General features: G+C 31.6%; 4 protein-coding genes across 4 annotated transcripts; 3 read left to right on the plus strand and 1 right to left on the minus strand.

The window, feature by feature from the left end:
• Window positions 1–3,308: 3,308 nt before the first annotated feature.
• On the plus strand, window positions 3,309–4,592 carry LOC114164431 (putative GATA transcription factor 22). The gene is made up of 3 exons (XM_028049101.2): window positions 3,309–3,549; window positions 3,645–3,986; window positions 4,142–4,592. The coding sequence occupies exons 1-3, from the start codon at window positions 3,397–3,399 to the stop codon at window positions 4,481–4,483; spliced, it is 837 nt and encodes a 278-aa protein (XP_027904902.1). The 5' UTR covers window positions 3,309–3,396; the 3' UTR covers window positions 4,484–4,592.
• Window positions 4,593–7,924: 3,332 nt separating this feature from the next.
• Window positions 7,925–12,990, plus strand: LOC114162333 (glycine dehydrogenase (decarboxylating), mitochondrial-like). Its single transcript, XM_028046187.2, has 15 exons — window positions 7,925–9,367; window positions 9,450–9,695; window positions 9,775–9,852; window positions 9,948–10,048; window positions 10,134–10,329; window positions 10,401–10,526; window positions 10,675–10,860; window positions 10,986–11,099; window positions 11,243–11,395; window positions 11,506–11,694; window positions 11,775–11,852; window positions 11,939–12,064; window positions 12,141–12,239; window positions 12,351–12,468; window positions 12,706–12,990. Exons 1-15 carry the CDS (start codon window positions 8,177–8,179, stop codon window positions 12,798–12,800), a joined length of 3,096 nt encoding a protein of 1,031 aa, XP_027901988.1. The 5' UTR covers window positions 7,925–8,176; the 3' UTR covers window positions 12,801–12,990.
• A 303-nt stretch (window positions 12,991–13,293) lies between these two features.
• LOC114162334 (transcription factor MYBS3-like) lies at window positions 13,294–15,575 on the minus strand. The gene is made up of 2 exons (XM_028046188.2): window positions 15,178–15,575; window positions 13,294–13,678 (listed from the first exon to the last, which is right to left on the minus strand). Exons 1-2 carry the CDS (start codon window positions 15,509–15,511, stop codon window positions 13,413–13,415), a joined length of 600 nt encoding a protein of 199 aa, XP_027901989.1. The 5' UTR covers window positions 15,512–15,575; the 3' UTR covers window positions 13,294–13,412.
• Window positions 15,576–18,199: 2,624 nt separating this feature from the next.
• On the plus strand, window positions 18,200–19,180 carry LOC114162335 (abscisic acid receptor PYL2-like). Its single transcript, XM_028046189.2, has one exon. It carries the CDS (start codon window positions 18,425–18,427, stop codon window positions 18,983–18,985), a length of 561 nt encoding a protein of 186 aa, XP_027901990.1. The 5' UTR covers window positions 18,200–18,424; the 3' UTR covers window positions 18,986–19,180.
• The last annotated feature ends 3,641 nt before the right edge of the window (window positions 19,181–22,821 follow it).

Genomic DNA, 22,821 nt, shown 5'->3' on the forward strand with positions numbered 1-22,821 from the left:
TAGGAGTGGAATGTGGTGTTAGACAAGAGAAGAGAGAAAGCGAGAACAATGTGAGAAAAGAAGACAAGAATAATTTTTTTTTTTTATAATGTTGAAGGAGAAAATAAAAAGAAAGGAGAGGAAGAGAAAATAAAATATTCACATATATACAACTTTTGTAAAGTTGGGTAAGATTATTATCAATGTACATTTATATCCATGTAATATATATATATATATATATATATATATATATATATATATATTTACATTCCAAAGTCCACAACTTTTATCTGATGTTGACATCCAGAAGTAATTCTGAAGGCAAGATCTGAGTTTCTCTAGTCAAGTGGTCAAAGAATATTTTTAGAATTTAAAAAGGTTTTAGGGACAAAAAAGATATTGGAGGTACAATAAAAAACTTCCTCAAATAATAAGATTAGGGGGTTTCTCCTTGCACCTCCAAAAATTTATATATATTGACATCCGAAAGTCCACATCATTTAATTGATGTCGACATCCAGCAGCATCCTTCATCGGAAGTTGACATCTAAAAATAATTCTAGAGGTGAGATTTGCATTCCTCTAGTCAAATGGTCAAAGAGTATTTTTGGAATTTGAAAAGGATTTGGGGACAAAAAGGATCTCGAAGATACAATAAAAAAACTCCTTAAATAATAAGATTAGGGAATTTTTCCACCTCCAAATATTATATATATATATATATATATATATATATATATATATATATATTATACATCCAAAAGTTCACAACTTTTTTCTGATGTCCACATCCAGTAGTATCCTTCATTGAAAGTCAACATTCGAAAATAATTATAGTGAAATCTACGTTCCTCTAATCAAATGCTCAGAAAATATTTTTAAAATTCTAAAAAGATCTGGAAAAAAAAAGATAGGTACAATAAAAAACCCATCAAATAATAAGATTAGAGGATTTCTCATTGCACCTCCAAATATTTCTTTTCCATCCCAAAAAATATTTTAAATTCCCATTTTGCCCCTCAAGATGAAGAAATGAAGAAAAAAATATTTAGAAGTGCAAGAAGAAGCAAGATTAACTTGTACTTTTTCAACGAGTTTGTAAAAGTTGATACTTACGGGCCCAGACCGAGGAGTTTGATTTCATTTCCCCACCTGCAACTAAATATATCACGTTTAGGTACCATTTTAAAAGTTTTTTATGAATTTTGAAAAATTCATAGATAAAAATGCATATCGGTAAATATTAACAATATTTTTAAACTTTTAAAATAAATTAAATAAAATTAAAAAATATAATATAATATAATGTAAATTAAATTAAATATAAATATAATTTTAATTTTAATTAAATTTAATATAATAAAATATAAATTAAATTTTAATTTTTTTTAATAATAATACTCACATATATAAGTAGTAAGATATCTATCCGATCTATTTATAAAATATATTAAAATATCTATTTTCTATTGGTGAGTAAATATTTGAAGTATTCATCTCTTACCCGCTGCTGATACTAATTTAAATAAATGTTATCTTTAAACAATCATTCTAAAATCCTTTAATCAGAATATTATCTCCCAACTTTATTTTACCTAAGTTCATTTTCTCCCATCTTTTTAAAATCCTAGGCATCCATTGTCGTGTTTCTGTTAAATCTGAAGTAATCTTAAGTAATTTTTCTAACACAACACCACTTGCCAAAAGAAAATCTTACTGTGTTTTGTTTCACGTAGAGCGGTTGTAGCTTAAAGACAAGTAACTGGATTTCCGTCAGAAAAGGAGATGAGGCACCGATTGTAGTGTCATTTAGCCGAATACCACCGTGGTCCATGGCCCCTCTAAATTTATGACTCTACCATTTGCACTATCACACTTCTACGTTCAGACAAATTCCCTCCATCAATAACACTTATCTCATCTTCTTTTCTCTTCAAGACACACAGGGTCATTCATATCCTATTATGCCGCATACCATATATTATTTTAAAAATAATAAAAAATGCATGTTAAAAATATGAGTTTAAATTTATTTATTCTTTTCAAAATTAGGTTGAGTGAGATTTAAAATTTGCTTTTCAATGTATCATAGTTATGATTTAGAATCCATTTTAGTGAAATTAGTTGTTTGTTTAACCTATCTTGCTATCTAATATTAGAAAATTTATTATTTGTTAAGCCTATCATACAACACATTATCGGATAACTTAATATTTAGTTTTACGTTCGAGATATATATACCTCGATATAAAAAATTAGTTTGGAGATTCCATATTGATTATAAATAAAACAATTTTATAATATATAAATAAAACGGTTTTACTATATTTTACAAACTGATTTTATAAAATTAAGTTGAACTTAAAATTCTCTGTATTTATACATCATATATTTTACACTTTGATTTTATTTTCGATTGATTTGAGATTTTCTAACAGCTTTTTAAATAATTTATTAAGAGAAAACGTGACATTGTTTCTAAACTTAATTTTCAGAAAGGATAGGCCATGAAAAAAAGAAGAAAAAAACAAGGGCAGAGCATATGCATGGTTGATAGAAAAAGGGTGTGGGGACTGAGGCTATCTCTGTCACGAGACTGGGTGCAGCGGTAGCACTTGATTTTCCTTTTGGCAACACTAACAACTTATGCCTTTCATTCATATCTGTATCAATCTCTTCAGATCTGCAAAATCCTCATCTCACTCTCCATTATTCGAAAGTGAACAAAATTCATAAATTCTCAACAATTACTTTATACAAGTAACAATCTAACAAAACTTATTCAGATAAATTTGAGATACATATGTATAAGTTATAACTATAACTTAAACGCTTTGTATATACTTCTTAAAAAGTGCCATGCTGCAAAAGATTATTTTTTTTAAAAAGAAATTGTACATATTTTTACAATCTTTACAATTTAAATATAGAAAGAAGAAACAGAAAAAATATAAAGTAAGATAATAAATATTATAAAATAATAGAAAAAAAGTATGATAAAATATAATAAATGAATAATATAGTTATTTAAAAATATATAGTGGGGTTGAACAACGTGGGGGGACTGAAAAAATCGCAGATAGGAATTTTGTCGGTTCCCAGTACTTGCACTCTACAGCTTTATTTTTTCTTGTCTCATCTTAACAAATGTTTTGAAATTTATTATCATTATACATTTCTTTTCACTTTTTTATTGTGGTCTTTCTGTCTGTTCTAGCATATTTACATAAACTATTTTTTTCCCATCAACTGTAAAAATCACGTTAACATATTCAATTGAAGTTATATATATATATATATATATTGTTCACGTGAATGCTTGGCTGAAACCTGTTGTGTCCTTAGCCTTTGCCTCCTTCTATATATAAGAACCCTAGAACCTCTCTCTCTCTCTCTCTCTCTCTCCCTCCTTCCATGACTTCTGTTTCTCTGAACCTACCAGATCAAACTGAACTCTTCATTTCCCCCGATAATCACCATTCAACTCTCTCATGTTACTCCTTCTTCGACATATTAGACCAAAGCCAGACCAAAGATATCAGATACTTAACACATGCTGATCAAGAGGCAAGATCTTATTCTTTTCATTTTCATAGTCTTTGAGTTTTAGTTTGAATTGTGCAACTAATATTAACAGTCTTTGATGATTCTCTTTACATTAGGATGTGAAGTTTGTATTTCATGGTGGATCATCAGATAATGAGCAAGTGTGCAATGCATCGTCCACTCAACCTAAGTCGGTTATGGCAGATCCAAATAGCAGCGCGTGTAGCCGCCATAATTTATCCTTCCACAAAATAGAGGATCCAGAGAAGAGAAGAGGAAATTACGGGTATGAAAAATGGTTGTCTTCAAATGTGAGGTTGACGAGAAAAATGATGAGCCCACCTAGCAGCAATAACAGTGATCTAGCCACAAACAAAGCTTTCGATATTATTAGGGTTTGTGCAGATTGTAACACAACCAGTACCCCACTCTGGAGGAGTGGTCCTAATGGTCCTAAGGTACTTTTCCCTCTCTTCTTTTATCTAATAATTAATTAATTAATTAACGCTTGCTGTACATTGTTTACATTTGATGCTTTGAAGTTTTGTGCAAAATATTAATTAAGAAATTGCATTAAAAACTAAGAAGCTATGGTAAAATCTTGGTGGTGTAGTCACTTTGCAATGCCTGCGGCATTCGGCAGAGGAAGGCGAGAAGGGCAATGGCAGAAGCGGCGAATGGTTTTGGTCCTTCCAGAGGGCATCATGAAAAGGAAAAGAAGTGTCGTAGAAAGCATTTTGCAGGGTTGAAGAATAAGTCCAAGACTGCAACTAGTGCTACTGGTAGAGGAACATTATCTGAGGAGCAGAAACTGAGGATTGATTTGAAGGACTTTGCCATAAGTTTGAGGGATGATTCAGCTTTGAAGCAAGAGTTTCCAATGGATGAAGTATCTCAGGCAGCGATGCTTCTAATGGATTTATCTAGAGAGGCTTTGTTTACTTATTATAAGTAGAACTCTTTCTTCCATGTAATATTCATTTTCCACTAATATCTTAAGTATTCACAAATATTAACTAATGTCTTATCACAATATTTTTAATAAAAATATCTCCTATATCCAATAGCACCCTAAAATTGATAATTTTAACTATAATCAAACATACTATGACATAACTCATATAAATGTAATAAATTTAACAAAGAATCAAACGAAAATTAATATGCAAACTCTCTACAGGTTTCTTCTAACTCTTATTCCTATAAACTTATCTATCCTCGTACCAAAACACCATCTTAGTAATATCACATAGCAAATATAGGAACCATCTAATTGTTTGATTAAACATATAATACTGAATATTATAATACAAATATAATGACACAAAATATATCAAAGACTAATCATTTCATCCATATAATAGGTATAAAATGCGACTAACTTCTTGCAAAGGACTAATACTAATTTCAAAGTTAAAAATTAACATTTATTATATTACTTAGTCATTTAAGTAATCTATATATCATCTTTAATATAGATTTTATACAATAACCTGTTACAACAGGATAATTTCACACATCTTAAGTATGATAAATCTTCATAATACTTGATATTAGAAATCTTAGATATCAACATCTTAAAATTTTTGTTTATTTGATTCAATATATCCGTGGAACTTAAAATCTGGTTAAATATCATAACTTAATATGCACATTATATATTATCATTAATATTATCTTTCTGATTATTACTTCATAATAATAATATTACTCGGATTATTATTTACAATATTAAAATATGTTTCATTCAATAAACTCATATTACTAACTGGTTTTTCTACAGTAATAAATTTTGTCTCTTAGTAATTACTGTTTTTTTATAGTGAATTAATAGACTTAAGAATGAATCATTTTTCTATAATTAGAAAAATAATATTCATTTGTTTCTCGTACAAAGGTTCATACAAAGTAATACTCATGTTAAAATAATGTTTATATCTTTTAAGGAATTATTATAATTTTTACATTAATGTCTATAATTCATATTTATCCGTGTAATTTGCTATGTAACATTAAATCAATATGACTTACTTAAATACAATATAAATATGTAATATAATTTAAAATTGTGAACATCATTAATTGATATTTAATTTAATATTATTATTTTATAGGCTTAAATACATTTTTGGTCCTCATTTTCGTAGTGTTTGTTGCGGATGGTCCTCATTTTGACAGAATATTTAAAATGGTCATCATTTTTACCGAATGTTTAAAATGGTCCTCATTTTCGCAATTCGTGTTTTATTTTGTCATTTTCTGTAACGCCGTTTAAATCATTAACGGAGCATTGTACAGGTGTCAAAATTTGTATTATGGTGTGTTACGTGTACTGTACAGATGTGGTAATTAGATATTTGGAGATAAATAAGTGACCTAGGGTTTTGGTAAGGAATGTTTAGCCGTTGGTGAGTTTTGACAATCTTGTTCCTCCATTCTCAATTGGTGTTGCTACAATCTTCTTCTTCCTGCAATCCCATTATATAGGTATGTTACGGTTCCAATCTTCTTCCTTTACCTCTGGTTGTAATCCTTGGAGGAACCGTGTTGTATCACTTCGTGCACTGTTGGTGGTTCAATGAGAAATGGATTAATCCCGATTTGTAGCTGCGGAGAGATGACAACTTTGAGGATGACAAGAACTCCAAAGTATATTGGTAAAAAATTTTGGGTACAATCTGTTTTTATTTTTGTGTTAATAATAAATTGACTTTAATTTTTGGTTTATTGATTTACAGAGTGGTGGTTCTAATAATGTGGGCTGCAATTTTTTCAGATGGTGGTGTTGATGAGAAGATGTCATTGAAGGTTATTGAATGTTATTGCAGATTAATGATTTGGAGAAGTTATGGGAGGATGTTGAGAAAAGGTTACAATTAGTAATAGGGTTCACTTGTTGTTATTGTATTATGCGTACTGTTATTGTGTGTAATCTTTTAAAGTCATCAAGTCAGTCCAATATGTTTTGTACTTTTGTTAAATGAAGAAATAAATTAGTTTGATTATGTTGATATTAGTCCCAACATGTTCAAAATGACATCTTAATCTGAGCATGGAAGTAAGTGATATTGATCTAAGCTTAGGAAAAATTAAATTGATCTAAGCTTGAAAAAAATTAAATTGATATAAGTTTGGAAGAAGATAAATTTATAACATTAATTCATCCTCATCAAAATGCACTACATCAATGTTTGGCAAAAGTGAAATTGATCTAAGTTTAAGGAAAGTCAAAATGCAGTACATCAATATATCAGAAATTCCAAAAAATAACTAAGACGTTTGTAGCTACTATCATGGCCTCCTCCTAATTTGTAATTTCATCCTAAACTGCTGAGATGGTTCTTCTGGTGTTGGTAGTGGTGTTGCTTGACTCTCCACTTCATTCCTTGGTGGTTGAGTTGTTTGAGTTTCATCAGTTGGTGCAGTCTGGGCATCTGTTGCTGTTATGTCCAATCTGACGGCATATGTTATATCTTTTTCTATGACCTCCTTTGCTGATTTATGTGTTATCTTTCTCAATTCTCACTCTTCCAACCTTCTTTTTTTTTTCTTGGGTCTTCTTGGTAAGATCCTCTTATATGGTGGATGGACGTTAGGGTAGGGAGTTCTTTCCCATAAGACTTCACCATTGACGGGAAAGATGAAGAAATTTCCCTAATTGCAAAATTTGCCATAAATTGAGAAATTAACGTTAATTAGTCATATGTACAGTACACGTAACACATCCTAATACAAAACCGTGCCACCTGTACAATGCTTCGTTAATGATTTAAACGGTGTTATAGAAAATGACCAAATAAAATACAAATTGCGAAGATGAGAACCATTTTTAACATTCGATTCAAAATGAGGACCATTTTAAACATTCTATCAATATGAGGACCATCCGCAACAAACACGAAAATGAGGACAAAAATTTATTTAAGCCTATTTTATATCGATAATTTTCAAATATTCTTGTGCATGGCATGACGAGTAACTATACTAGTTAAATAGACAGAGATACTGAATATAAAAAAATGGTAAAATTTGCAAGCAACATTCACTTACGATCTTTTTAAATTTTTCAATAAGCTGTAGATTTTTTTACTTCATCATATGGAAATGAAATTGAAGAAAGACAAATCATCAGTTAAGTAAATGATTTTTTTTATTCAGCGATATTGTGAACCTTTTAGTTATATTTACTAAGAAAAGATATGAGCCTTTGAACAAAAATAAAAGTCAAGAGTGACCGAAGGAAAAGTGTGAGAATTTCTTTAGCTTTGATCTCTCCACCGTGAGATTAATCCGAAGGTCATCATCACTGCTGCTGGAGAGAGAAACTTGATGCAGATGATCCAAGTTCTTTATATTGTCCATTTACAAGCAACGGTATCACATAATGAATCAAGAATCAAGATCTCCCAATCCAATTGTGATGCTTTTCATCATCATGTTCTTGTGCACACCCGCATGAACACTGCCAACCGAACCACTCTTTCTAATCTTCACTTCAAACTCAAAATTCAACCTTTGAATGTGATGAAACCTAGGTGGTGTTGTTCCAACACAGTCACACTTTGTCATTAAGGCTCTCTCCGACGCACACCTAGGATCATAGACAAAACAAGATCACCCCAATCCTATTTCTCTTTCCCACATTCAAATGGAACGTGCACGGAGGCTAGCAAATAGGGCAATTCTAAAGAAACTGGTTTCTTCCACGAAGGATCATTCCCATTCACGGCGTCTGTCGTATGTTTCTCATTCCTTTGCAAGAACCAAACAAGAAAACTTGATCGGAAACAACAGACACCATGCATGCAATGTAACATCTCGATCCATTTCAGTGGAGGCACTCAAGCCCAGCGACACGCTCCCTCGGCGTCACAACTCTGCCACCTCCGATGAACTAACCAAAATGGCACAGACATGCGGCTTCGGCAATGTCAACTCCCTCATCGACGCCACCATTCCCAAATCCATCCGACGGAAAGAAATGTCGTTCAACACCTTCGATGAGGGACTGGCAGAGTCCGAAATGACGTTGCACATGAAGAGCTTGGAATCAAAGAACAAATGCTTCAAGTCCTACATCGGGATGGGGTACTACAACACGCACGTGCCACCCGTGATCTTTCGGAACATCATGGAGAACCCTGCGTGGTACACTCAGTACACTCCGTACCAGGCTGAGATCTCTCAGGGTCGTCTCGAGTCCCTCATGAATTACCAAACCATGGTCACAGATCTCACCGCTCTTCCAATGGCCAACTCTTCGTTGCTCGATGAAGGAACTGCGGCTGCTGAAGCAATGTCGATGTGTAACAACATTCACAGGGGGAAGAGGAAGACCTTTGCCATAGCCAATAACTGTCACCCTCAAACTATTGATATTTGCATGACTAGAGCAACTGGTTTCGGGATTAAGGTTGTTGTTGTGGACGTTAACGATGTGGATTACGGATCCGGTGATGTTTGTGGAGTTCTTGTTCAGTATCCGGGGACTGAGGGTGAGGTTTTGGACTATGGGGAGTTTGTTAAGGAGGCTCATGCACATGGAGTTAAGGTTGTTATGGCGGCTGATTTGTTGGGTCTAACGATGTTGAAGCCTCCTGGGGAACTTGGTGTGGATATTGTTGTTGGGTCTACTCAGAGGTTTGGGGTTCCAATGGGTTATGGGGGTCCACATGCTGCGTTCCTGGCCACATCACAAGAGTATAAAAGGTTGGTGCCTGGAAGGATCATTGGGCTCAGTGTTGATTCTTGTGGAAAGTCGGCTTTCAGAATGGCCTTGCAAACTAGGGAGCAGCATATCCGCAGGGACAAGGCCACCAGCAACATTTGCACTGCTCAGGTAACACCCTCCTTCTTTTCCCTCATTTGCTTTAATCAAAAGATGTAACTGATTTTGTTTGACGATTGTTGTTTCTAATCAGGCATTGCTTGCAAACATGGCTGCTATGTATGTTGTGTATCATGGACCTGAAGGACTTAAAACCATTGCCCAACGAGTTCATGGCCTGGCTGGGGTCTTTGCCCTGGGATTGAAGAAACTTGGTACCGTGGAAGTTCAGGACCTTCCCTTCTTTGACACTGTGAAAATTAAGACAACCAATGCTCAAGAAATTGTTGATGTTGCTCGCAAAAGTGAAATAAATTTGCGGGTTGTTGATGGGAACACAGTGAGTGTTACTTTTTATTGGATCAAATCCACTGAATTTGTTTTCATGTCTTTGGAGTATTGAGTTTGGTGCTTTTCAGATCACTGTTGCCTTTGATGAAACAACAACCTTGGAGGATGTTGATAACCTTTTCAAAGTATTTTCTAATGGCAAGCATGTAAGCTTTGTTACATATGCAATGTTCATAATTGTCAATTTTATCATTACTCATTACTGTAACATCTAAAACTTTAATTGATTATTCATTTGCAGGTATCCTTCACAGCTACCTCTCTTGCACCAGAAGTTCAGAATGCAATTCCTTCAGGACTAATTAGGAAGAGTCCTTATCTAACACACCCTGTCTTTAACATGTATATATCCCTTTGAGCATAAGTTGAATTCAAGCCATTATATTGTGGAAGCTTTAACATGTATATTCCATTTTCCCTTGAATAGGTACCACACTGAGCATGAGATGCTCAGGTACATTCATAGGCTACAATCGAAAGATCTTTCATTGTGCCATAGTATGATCCCCTTGGGATCATGTACAATGAAGTTGAATGCAACCACTGAAATGATGCCTGTGACATGGCCTAACTTTGCTAACATTCACCCTTTTGCACCAATCGAACAGGCTCAAGGTTATCAGGTGTGTGCATTTAAATTAAGAAAAATACGGTATATGAATTTTTCTGTCTAAACAAGCAAATTTGGTACCAGGAAATGTTCAAAAATTTGGGTAGCATGTTGTGCGCAATCACTGGATTTGACTCCTTCTCTTTGCAACCTAATGCGGGTGCCGCTGGAGAATACGCTGGATTGATGATTATTCGTGCATATCACTTGGTATGCTGGCCATAGTCATCATTATGAACATGTTTGCAATCTACTGTGATTTACTTTGCTGCATGCAATGTCTTCCATTACATTATTTACTTTGATATTCTGAAGTTTTTGTGATGCGCACTTATTTTACAAATTGGAAAAACCGTAGGCAAGAGGAGACCACCACCGCAACATTTGCATTATACCAGTTTCTGCACATGGTACAAATCCTGCTAGTGCTGCTATGTGTGGAATGAAAATTGTATCAATCGGAACTGATGCAAAGGGAAACATCAATATTGAAGAGTTGAGGAAGGCTGCTGAAACACACAAGGACAACTTATCTACGCTTATGGTACAACTTGCTTCCTGTATTTGAATTTTACTTGCTCTGTTTGGAGTAACTCTGTGCTCGGAGAAACATCTTGGTCAATTTTGTATTTAAACATTCATTTGTGTTGGTTTTCTTGTTAACCATAGGTAACATATCCTTCAACTCATGGTGTTTACGAAGAAGGCATTGATGAGATATGCAAGATTATTCATGATAACGGAGGACAAGTATATATGGATGGTGCTAACATGAATGCACAGGTTTGTCTTTATACACATCTTTGCATTCTATGTAAACATCTTCGATCATAGTTTTGTTGTTGTTGTTATCTATAATCATTTTGGTCTGCAATTTAATAGTTGAGTAATTTTCAAAATTTTGGTAATTTGTTTCGTCTTTACAGGTGGGACTTACAAGCCCAGGAAGGATTGGAGCAGATGTTTGCCATCTGAATCTCCACAAAACATTTTGCATCCCTCATGGAGGAGGTGGCCCTGGCATGGGTCCTATTGGAGTAAAGAAACACTTGGCACCATTTTTACCTTCACATCCAGTGGTAATAATTTTTGTTCTATGTGACATTACATATCATATCACAGAAAAAATCATGTTTAACTTTGTGTTGCACTTTTTCTTTGTAATCAACGATTTGTTACATACTAAAAGGTTCCCACTGGTGGCATTCCTTCCCCTGACAAAAGACAACCAGTTGGTACCATTTCAGCAGCACCATGGGGCTCAGCTCTGATACTACCAATCTCGTACTCTTACATAGCCATGATGGGTTCTAAAGGACTCACCGAAGCCTCAAAAACAGCAATTTTGAAGGCAAACTATATGGCAAAACGATTGGAGGTTTGTGCAACGTTTCAACGATTGCATTTGCATGTGTTTCTGTTCACCTTTCAACTTAATTATACTTCTAAGTTTCACAGACTCATTATCCTGTTCTTTACCGTGGAGCGAATGGAACTGTTGCTCATGAATTCATCATTGACTTAAGAGGCTTTAAGGTAGCTCCAATTCGTTATTGAGAATGTTTTTTCAACCAGTTTGAATTATTCACTATCTGCTTAATAGCAAACTATGCTTGTGGCAGAACACTACTGGGATAGAACCTGAGGATGTTGCAAAGCGGCTTATAGACTATGGCTTCCATGGACCCACCATGTCATTTCCTGTGTCTGGCACACTTATGATTGAACCCACCGAAAGTGAAAGCAAGGTATTCTAATATAGGAAACTAATGACCTCTCTTTTTCTACTTTCTATTTATTCAACTCAACTAAACTTGATTGCAGGCTGAGTTAGACAGGTTTTGTGATGCTCTTATTTCCATTCGGCAAGAAATTGCTGAGATTGAGAATGGAAAGGCTGACATCAAAAACAATGTACTAAAGGTATGAGTTTGGTTTTTGGCTCTTGTTTATTCTTCTCCATTCATATTTATCTAAAATTTCAATTTAGTTAATAAACGTTTGAGTGATGATCATCTGAAACATTTTATGCAGGGTGCCCCTCACCCACCATCACTGCTCATGGCAGATACATGGACAAAACCTTACTCTCGAGAATATGCAGCATTCCCAGCTTCCTGGCTTCGTTTTTCTAAGTTCTGGCCATCCACTGGTATGAAATCATTTCCATAATTAATCTTCCACAATTTACCTTTATTGTGAGGCTACTTTCTAAAGTTGGTGAGCAATTTTTCACCATATATGAGGGGGTATTAATTGATTCTGAATGTAATTAAACTATGCATATAAATACACTTTTTTTCTGTAATCTTAGTGAATTTGCAGGTTCTACCATTATGTTTGACAATTAGATAGACTAATGAAGATTAAATGTTGTTGGGTGTATCAGGACGTATTGATAATGTGTACGGTGACCGGAACTTGGTTTGCACCCTTCCCACAGATTCAAAGGTTGCTGAAGAACAAAGTTCCACAACAACGTAATCTTCTTTCGTTCTTATTTTTATTCATACAATGTATATAAACTCTTCCTATTATAGAGTTGTTGCTGTTTGACCTTTGCTTCATCGCATCATAATGATGATAATGTAACTTTCATTAAGTAAAACCTCTATACTCACTTTTTCCCTTCCCAGCAAATCTGTTCAAAAGCTTCCATTTAAGTTTTTACATCATTGAAGATTAGAATGAAATAATAGTTATTTAAATGCTTTCATTTACGAATATATATATATAATTGTTTTTTATCCTCATATCGCCTTTGCTTTTTCATTGTGAAATAACTTATATACGTTGGGGTAACTTCCGACTTGAAGAATAACTCAATTAGTGGAAGACTTATCCTTAATCTTATTTGACTGTTATTATTATAAGTATTCACGAGAATGAGTTTTCCATGAAGAATATATAAGGTAAGTCGCATTATAATAAGACACTATTATTTTAAGCGTTAAATGTGGTGAATAAAGAACTTAACTGGACCCATAAAAGAAAACTCTCTTCAGTGGCATAGATAAATAGTACAGACGTTGGTGAATTTGAGGTGAGAAAAAGTAGATAATGCATATATAGAGAAGTTAAATATGAGACATAAACTCAAAAACTATGCATCTGCGTGGGAGTTGCGAGTTTGAGTTCTAAATCTGGGTGTGGCATCTGAAGAGTGCAATTAGATGAAGATGAAGATGAAGATGAAGGGATATTGTGAGATTGTCGGAGAAAATACTTCTGTGCATGACTTGCCACTTGCACAGGTGTTCTTGTTTTCACAAAACTTTTCGATATTCCTCTCCAGTTTCCCTTCCCCAGCTTCTGAAGCCCTACCAGAAACACCCTGTGTTCTTCCTCTGTCCATGCTACACCTGAACTTTCCACAAACACTAACATTTTCTTACAAACCATCATAACTATATTTATTTACTTATGCAAAACAATATTCATTCTATACATTATACAACTTTCCCATTATTAACCGTTTAGAAGTTGATTTTAACCGTTTAGAAGTTGATTTTAAGTCAAATTCGATCTCACAATCGATTTTCACAAAATTGAATTTTAAGAATTATATTCATTTATATATTCTGAATAAATTTTATTTCTAATTGAGACGATACTTCTGACGTAATTAACAATTGTTTATATAATTATGCCCACTTATCTAACTTTAAGAAAGAAGTGATTTACTTTCTTCAAAATTTGTATTTGCCAATAATACTCAAACTCTTTTTAATTTTAAAAAAAAAAATTATTGCTTTTATGTTTTTAATAAAATATTTGTGTACTGTCTATGATTTTTAAATATATAATTCACATTTCTGTTTTTTAGTAACGTAACAATATTACGCCTCTTACTTTATTCATAAAACGTATATTTTTACCTTTATCAATATTAAAAATTCTTTATTTTTTGAATTTTTATTTTCGATTTTTATTCAAATTTTAGTCAATGTGTATTTTTAAATAAAATGAGTCAAATTGTCACTTTATTAAAAATATAAAGCAAGTGGGTATGATTTTATTATAAACATAAAAAAGGGGATTATTTATTTAAAATCCATAAGTAACGTAAATGGTACTTTATTAAAATGATTTGAGTGATTAGTATATCTACTTTAAAAAGGAAATAAGTACAATTATTGAGCATAACTTCAAAAGGAAAAGGAAACAAGTACAATTTTTCCTTTTTGCTTTTAAAAGGTTTACTTAAAGAACTTCTTTTTTTAATGCAGTTATAAGAAGAACAACTAATATTTTAAAATTGAACTTAATTATAATTTCATATTTAAAAAAATAATAAAATAAAAAAAATATCGTTTTTTAAGAGTAATATTACTTTTATTTAAAAGTCTCATTAGTTTTTTTTCTTCATGTTTTTCGACTACATAATTCATTTTACCTTATATTTTTCTCTTATTGGATTTTTAATAATAAATAAATAAATTTGGGACTATAGAGTTATTATTCCTTAAAGGTTTTGGCTTAGATTTAAAATCCATGTTCTAATATAATATTACAGGACATCATAAATTCACTAAATAAGCTATTTATATAATATTACTTTATACGTACCAAGTTTATTTGCATGTGAAATTCAACTAAAGGAGTGATCAAATTACAATATTCAAGTAAGTGCAAACAAATTTCAACTTCACACAAAGCTAAATTCATTCTCTGATAAGAATAATAACATTATTTATCATTCAATAAAATCTTAAATAAACATATTAAAAATCGATAACAATGATTTTAAAGAAGTATATATACGTGATTTCCTCCTGAAACAAATAGAAATAAAAAAAATAACCCTTATTTCACTGGAATCCATAACAGAGGAAGAAAAAGATGAAGTGAGAAAAATAACCTTTTTTTGTGTCTTGGATTGTCGATAGGAGGGTATTGGCAGTGAGTAAGTAAGCATCTGAATTTTGGTTTCCGTCACGCAGGGAAGGAGATGAAGAGAAGAAGTAGTTGGTGCTGAAACTCGGTTTCATGGCAGAATATGAAGGTGAAGAAAAAGAAATAGTAGAAGATGAAGAGGAAGAGGAAGACGAAGAAGAAGATGAAGAAGAAGACGAAGAAGAAATTTCAACCTGCACTCCAAAGAGCTTCAGGTATGTATGACTGAGAGGAGTTTTACAAGTTCTTGAATTGTGACCTAAATTACCACAATATGAACATTTTCTGGCTATTCCCATTTCTGAACTACACAAAGAATATCCCTTGCATATCAAATATTACCTAATGGAGACCAGAAACACACACACACACGCATATATATATATATATATATAGAGTCAGAAATCAGAACAAAAAGGCATAGAAATGATTCATTATTTGCATTAGTTGTGCGGTCTTTGGTGGCGCCATTGTTAACGTGCATAGTGGGAGCAAAAAGGTTGAATATTGGAGTAAAAAATAGCGATAGAGAACACAGTTTTTTGTTGGGAGCTTTTTCCAACCCAAGGTTTTGCAGTTGAAACCAAAAACAGAAAGAAATCCAAGAACTCTCTTTAAACTATAATTGGAGAACCATAAAAAAGCTTGTCCTTAATTAATACATAATCAAATGATGTTGTCAAGTGGCACATTGGGAGTGCGGGATCAAGAGAATTATTCTTCCTTCCATTTCCATGCCTGCACCACATCACCCATCACCTGGGAATAGTCATATCCGTACATTAAAATATAGTAAAGGTATACACTATTATTTTATAATTTATGTTTATTGTTTAAATAAAAGTTTTGAAAATTTAATTGTTAAAATATAATTGTCTTTATTTATTAATAATATCTTAACTTTTTTTAGCTTACTTGTAATTTTGATTTATATATTTTATATATTTAACAAAATGTGCTATTTTAATCTTTAAGTTTTTTTATGATTATAGTTTCTTTGTTTTTCATTTATTTATTAATCTAAAATTTTAAAAAGGTTTACCATAAAGTTAACTGATTAGATGTGTTTGATTTAATAGCTTAAAGTTTAAAAGGTAAAATATAAAACAAATACGTGTCTTACATGTGGTAAGAATGATTTTTTTTTTTTTAATTATGGAAGCTAGCTAGCTTTCTTAAACCAATTACTCATTTAAAGTGACATCTATAATAATGAGATCGAAAATGAAAAAAAAAAAAAAAAAAAAGTAAAGGTACATTGTTTCTCGTGACCATGTAAGTGTAATTTATATACGACGAGTGAATTTTTTAACTAAATCCATTTTAAAAAATAAATACGTAATATTTTTTTAGTTTAATTTTTAATTTTTCATTTATTTATATATATTTTAAATTCACCATATCTTTGTGATTCATGTGAGATTTTCTATATAACTCAAAGATATACATTTTGAGCATGAGACTAGACATTAATTGATTATTTAATAAAGATTCAATAACAAATGATATTATAGACCTAACAAACAACAAATCTTATTACGATGGAATTTAGATGACTTGACATCATCTTAAGAATGAACTTGGAACCTAAAACAATCTTACAAAATCAATTTATAAAATAATGTTTGTAATCATTTATATATATATATATATATATATATATATATATATATATATATATATTGTAAGTTCATCTTTTAGTTAATGTAAAATCTTTAACATACTTCTCACGTTAAAACATGTACATTCTGAACGTGAGATAGGTACAAGTGGTAAAAATTAGTTAACACGTGTTCATAAATAATTTAAAATATATTTAAATTTATTTATTTATTTATTTTTACATTTAAAATATGTCTTGATCCAATTTTCAAGTCAATAATTCTTACTTAGTTAATTAAACGTTTAAGTACAAATGTGAATTTTTAAAAATTTAAAATTCAACAAAGTTACTAATAGCTAAAAATCGAAGAGAAAAAAAAAAGCAAAACATGAATTTTTAAAAATATAGGCATAGAATTATGATTAAAAAAATTTACTAACAGAAAAGCTTGATAAATTTGTTAGCTACGGTAAATGTTTTTCTTTTACTATATTAGCTCTTTAATATTTTGTTTTTCTTCTTATACTACTTCTTTTTACAATTTTATACATATATATTAATGATCATGTATAATAATTAGTTTTCTCTTATTCTTTATTTTTATAATTATATTATCTATAATATTTATTTTATCATTTAATATTAAGTCTATTTTAATTTTATGTTGATAGTTATATCAGTATGTCAAATAGTCACTTCTTATTTTCCTAATTTATCTAATTAAAATCTTCTAAAAACAGGATCAAAAATAATTATTTGCATCTTCAGTTTATAACTGATATCTTTTAGGTCAAATTTTAAAAAAATAAAAATGACTATGTATGCAAGAAGTAGGTGAAACTTAAGTAATTTTGAAAAGAGTGTAGAAGATTTATAATCGAGCCCATTTATAGTTGGTGCATATGGGCCTGCCCTTTGGACATCTGGTAGGCATGCATGGACGACAGTGAGAGTCCACAGTAAACAAACATGCCATGTCTCATCCTTCACTAATCAACCATTTCTCCTTTTTTTTATCAACTTCATTCATCAACATAAAAACAATACATTATACTGCAACAACAACAAAAACATTACACAAATTTGTTGGTCATAACATAATGAATGGTGGGTCCACACGAGGGTCAGAGTTCGATAAAGAACTCACATGAACCGCGTATCTCCATCTCAGCCTTTTCCTTTTCTTCGATTGCGACCACTTCCCTCTTCTATCACCACTTTTTGCGTTAAAATTGATTTTTTAGTTTTTTTATTTAGAATATAATAGATGAAAAACATATAAATAATATTTTCAAAGTCACCTTTTTTTTTAATGTTATTTTAGCCTAAAGAGTTCAAAATATATAAAATTTTGAAAAAAGATAAAGAAAAAAATTTGTTGAGGGCATATCTGTCTAAGAGAAAAGAGGCATAGTAAAGTAAGGCTGAAAGATAAATAAGAGTCACGTCACCAAACGTGTTGTTGGATTTGACGTTCACTATTCATCTGGTTTTCATGAATGAAGACGAAGAAGAAGAAAAACACGAACCTCCTTTCCCCTCGTTACACTAGGAAACGCTCCCACACAAAGCGAAACCCAAAGGCCAAATAAAAAGAAAACTAACCGTTATGGCTTCAGAAGCAGTGCTTGAGCTAGGTCTAACCCTAGAGGAATTCACGGAACTCGAAAGCACCATCAACACGCACCACAAGTTCGCGCCATCCCCCAAAATCTGCACCTCCATCATAGCGCAACGTATCGAGGCTCCCGCGCACACCGTCTGGCCCCTCATTCGAAGCTTCGACAACCCGCAGAAGTACAAGCACTTCATCAAGAGCTGCAACATGCGCTCCGGCGACGGCGGCGTCGGCAGCATCCGGGAGGTCACCGTCGTCTCCGGCCTCCCTGCCTCCACCAGCACCGAGCGCCTCGAGATTCTCGACGACGTCAACCACCTGCTCAGCTTCCGCGTGGTCGGCGGCGAGCACAGGCTCCACAACTACCGCTCCGTCACGTCGGTGAACGAGTTCAACAAGGACGGTAAGGTTTACACCGTTGTGTTGGAATCCTACGTCGTGGACATTCCCGAAGGGAACACCGGCGTTGATACCAAGATGTTTGTGGACACCGTCGTGAAGCTTAACCTTCAGAAACTTGGGGAGGTTGCTATGGCTACCATTCTGCACTGATCAAGTTTCATCGATATCACTCTCACACTACGTACCTTCTTCACTTCATTCCTACTACCTTAGTTACTATATATTACTATTAATTGGTTAATTGTTCCTGCATGCTTTCTTTGCAACTTCAACTTTTCATTGTTAATTAATACTTTTCTTGTATCCCTCTTCCTCATTTATATAATCAACTATATATCTGTCCTCGATCCTAATAAGTACTTCAACTATGCAGTTTTAGAATTCAACATGAATAGCAACATCTTCATGTTTTGCATATCCAAAAAAAAAAAATTAAAAGCAAAAAAACATCAACATAAATTCAAGTAATAGTCGTTGCTACAATGAAGTAGACTTACTTTTCTGTTTACTTTTAGGAAATATAATACACACTTCAGGATTTTTTTTTTTGTTTTGATGGCAGACATGATTAACTTGAAAGCATTTAACATGGTTAAAACGAGTGCTAATCTTGGTGAGTTATACAATAATTTTGGTATTGATCCATTGGTTCGTTAACCATTCCCGGTTTATGATTGTTAGGCCCTTTAAATAGAAATAGAAAGAAAAATTAATACTTGCATGTAGTGAATTGCGTGCACTTTCAAGGTTTTTTTTTTTTTTGTGTTACGTTATGGCCTCGAAGATCCCACACTAATTTGGAATTCCGGCTGGAAGTTTAGAAAGAAAAAACAGAACATAAGAAAGAAAGAAAGATTACGTTTAAGAAAAGGTGAAATATTTAAGGTTATAAGATTACGATGAGGCAGAAAGAGATGGATGTGTTTGACATTAATTGGAATCGCTTATTAATATGATTTAACATTTGCGTGCGTTATTGGGGGTGGATTATTGCGTTGCAACTTGCGAGTTTGTTTCGGGCTTTCGTGTACTCAAAGTCTCAAATACAAAGGAAGAAGACTTCTAATCATTAACATTCTAAATTAATTTGTCGTTAAGCTCAATAAAGACATATTTGATTTAATTTCAAACACACTGTACTGTTATTTTATTTTGATTAAAAAAACATCGTTATATTCAAAATTGAATTTGAAAGAAACAGGTTAAGAATCATTCAATATGCTAATAGTATATATGTTTTAAATTAATTCCGTTTATAAATATTGATTACTTTCACATTTGTTGTTTAATAAATGATTTCTACTCTTTTCTTCCTTAATCTCTAACGATATTTATGTTGTGTTTAAGAAGAAAAAGGTAACAGGTAGTTGAGGTTAAAATAAAACCTTATTTTGTGGTTCATGTGTTAACCCCGAATTGAAGGCAAAAGACCAAAAAGTTACAAAATCTTGTGATGATGGCTTGTGACAAACCTTAAGGAACATGTGACTGTGAATGCTCGTCAGCGTAAAACTACACCGTTGGATTATTTTATTTACTTCAAAATTTAATTTCCATTAGTTATGGTTTTAAAAAATATTTGATTTTGTTACATATTCATTAATTATGAATTTCTTCGTTTAATTCACCAGTACGTTTTTTCCTTCCCAATTATGACAAAACGTAAGAAATGTAAAACTGCCTTAAAATAGAATAAAAAATAAATCAATTTTATGTTTATAAAAACTATCATGAAAAAAAAAAAAAGAAACAGGTTATATTTCAAATATCATTACAAAACAACAACAACTATATCCCGATCAAACTGAAAAGAGTGATTGCAATATATAAGCACGTGATTAGTGGTTGATTAGTGTTACACAAACCACTATTGGCTATTAATGACATTTCAGACTGAGTGCTGAGTGTAGATGTTTTGCAGTCTCAGTCACAGTTACACTTTAATATTTTCAATTTTCAATAAATGTATGAATTGTTCAATTTTATTTTATAATCAATTATTTTCAACATCACTGAGTTTTTCCACTAATTGCTGAAAAATTAGTTAATCGCAGATAAATTTTAAAAAATAATACTATTAACATTATATGAATTTTAGAAACTTTATATTTTAATATAGCATAATGCTTCTAAGGGTACGTTAGTATGTTTTATTGGCCTAATCTTATAGTTTATCTTATTTTCTTAAAAAAAATGTTGTTTTGGTATTTCTTTTGTACCTTCCTTTCTTTAAACTAGGTTAAATGGTTCTCTATTTTTTAATAAAATCTTAAATAAGTCTTTTTTTTTCAATTGGATTTTTATTGTGAAAAATTCGTTGTGTATTTAAATATATATTTTATATTGAACGTTATTTAAATATATATTTTGTATTAAACTTTATTTAAATTTTGTGTTAAATATTTATATATTTATAATTTATAGGTAAATGTTGGAGTTACATTAAAAATAACATTTTTATAAATTCAAATATAAAATTTTAAAACAATTTTATAACAATTTAAAATAAATATATTTATTTAAAATTTTACAATTCAATTTATAAAGTTGTTATTTTTAAACCAACCCTAATATTTGTGTATAAATTATTGATAAAATAATATTTAAATAAAGTTCAATGTAAAATAAAAACTTAATTTTGTTAGAAATATCATTGTGACATTTATATTAAGGTTAATTTTTGTCTCAATTTGAATAGGGATAAAAGTACTTCCGTTTTATAAAAAGTGAGATCCAACTGAGACAAGATAACAAATATAGGGACTACATCGTGATATGTGGTACTATCTCTGCCACGTGGCACAACATCAGCTTGATACGTGACAAATTTTTATTTTAAAAAAATTTTAAAAGTTAATAAAATAAATAAAAAATTTAAAAATTTAAAAAAATCACGTGCTAAAACATGGTACATAATTAACGCGGTTAATGTACACTAATAAAAAGAACCTAAATGTACCAACTTCTCCAAAATAGAGACTTAATTAAAACAAAGAAAAAAAAAGGAAAACTACTTGAGATTTTCTTACCAATGGAAATCAATGAAATGATTTAACCTTTAAACTAAATATCAAACTAATACTCTCAAAAAACTTAAAACCCTTTTAAGATTAATGCATATTTTCCAATTAGTCGTTTTTTTTTATAATTTAAAACAAAAATTTTATCACATACTTAGATTCGTTCAAGTAAACTCTCAAAAAAGAAAAGGAAAATATTTAACATATATACTAAATAGTCAAAGTTTTTAAGAAAAAGTCAAAAGAGTTAATTGTCAACTAAAACGTTTGAGTTGCGAACATTTCATCATATTTTGGGATTGAAAGTAAATATATTCCGGAATATTCATTCTGAATTGAATGTTTCGAAAAACATTTTCAGACAGAAAATATATTGAGGAACATCCGATTCGAAAAAGAAAAAAAAATGTGCAGGGAAGTTTTATTATATTTTTAATGATAAGTAATTTAGGAATTGCAGGTTTTATGTGGTGAAAAAGAAAAATTGGGTGCAAGAATTGGGGAGAAGCAAGAGGCCCATAATACATATATGGCCTTGTCATTTGTGAAGATTGGGTAGCAATATGACACCCCCTGACCTAGTTGATGGGCTTTTACATAAAGGTTACAGAGAGCCCATACATGACCCTCTATGAGTCATGTGAAGTCAATTCTGCACTGCTGCCCAGCCAATCAAGTACCCAATAACTTTGTTGACCAGAACTCCCAAAAGAGGAAACATAAAACAAAAGAAAAATTGTATGGCACTTTTAGTATTTCTCTTTCACACATTCTTCACATAATAATAATTATGCAACCGAAAACATAATTTTCTTATTGCCATAAATTGTTAAAATAAAAATCACTGATGAATCATTCTGATGTATTTTTTAATATCATAATAAAAAATGTATACTTTTCCATATTATATATATAAATGACTGCAACCATGACCTTATACACTGATTTTATAAGGTTGTTTTGGGT

Source organism: Vigna unguiculata, chromosome 9 (assembly GCF_037176805.1).
Source record: "Vigna unguiculata cultivar grain cowpea cultivar isolate G323 ecotype 2 chromosome 9, ASM3717680v1, whole genome shotgun sequence".
Lineage (NCBI taxonomy): Eukaryota > Viridiplantae > Streptophyta > Magnoliopsida > Fabales > Fabaceae > Vigna > Vigna unguiculata.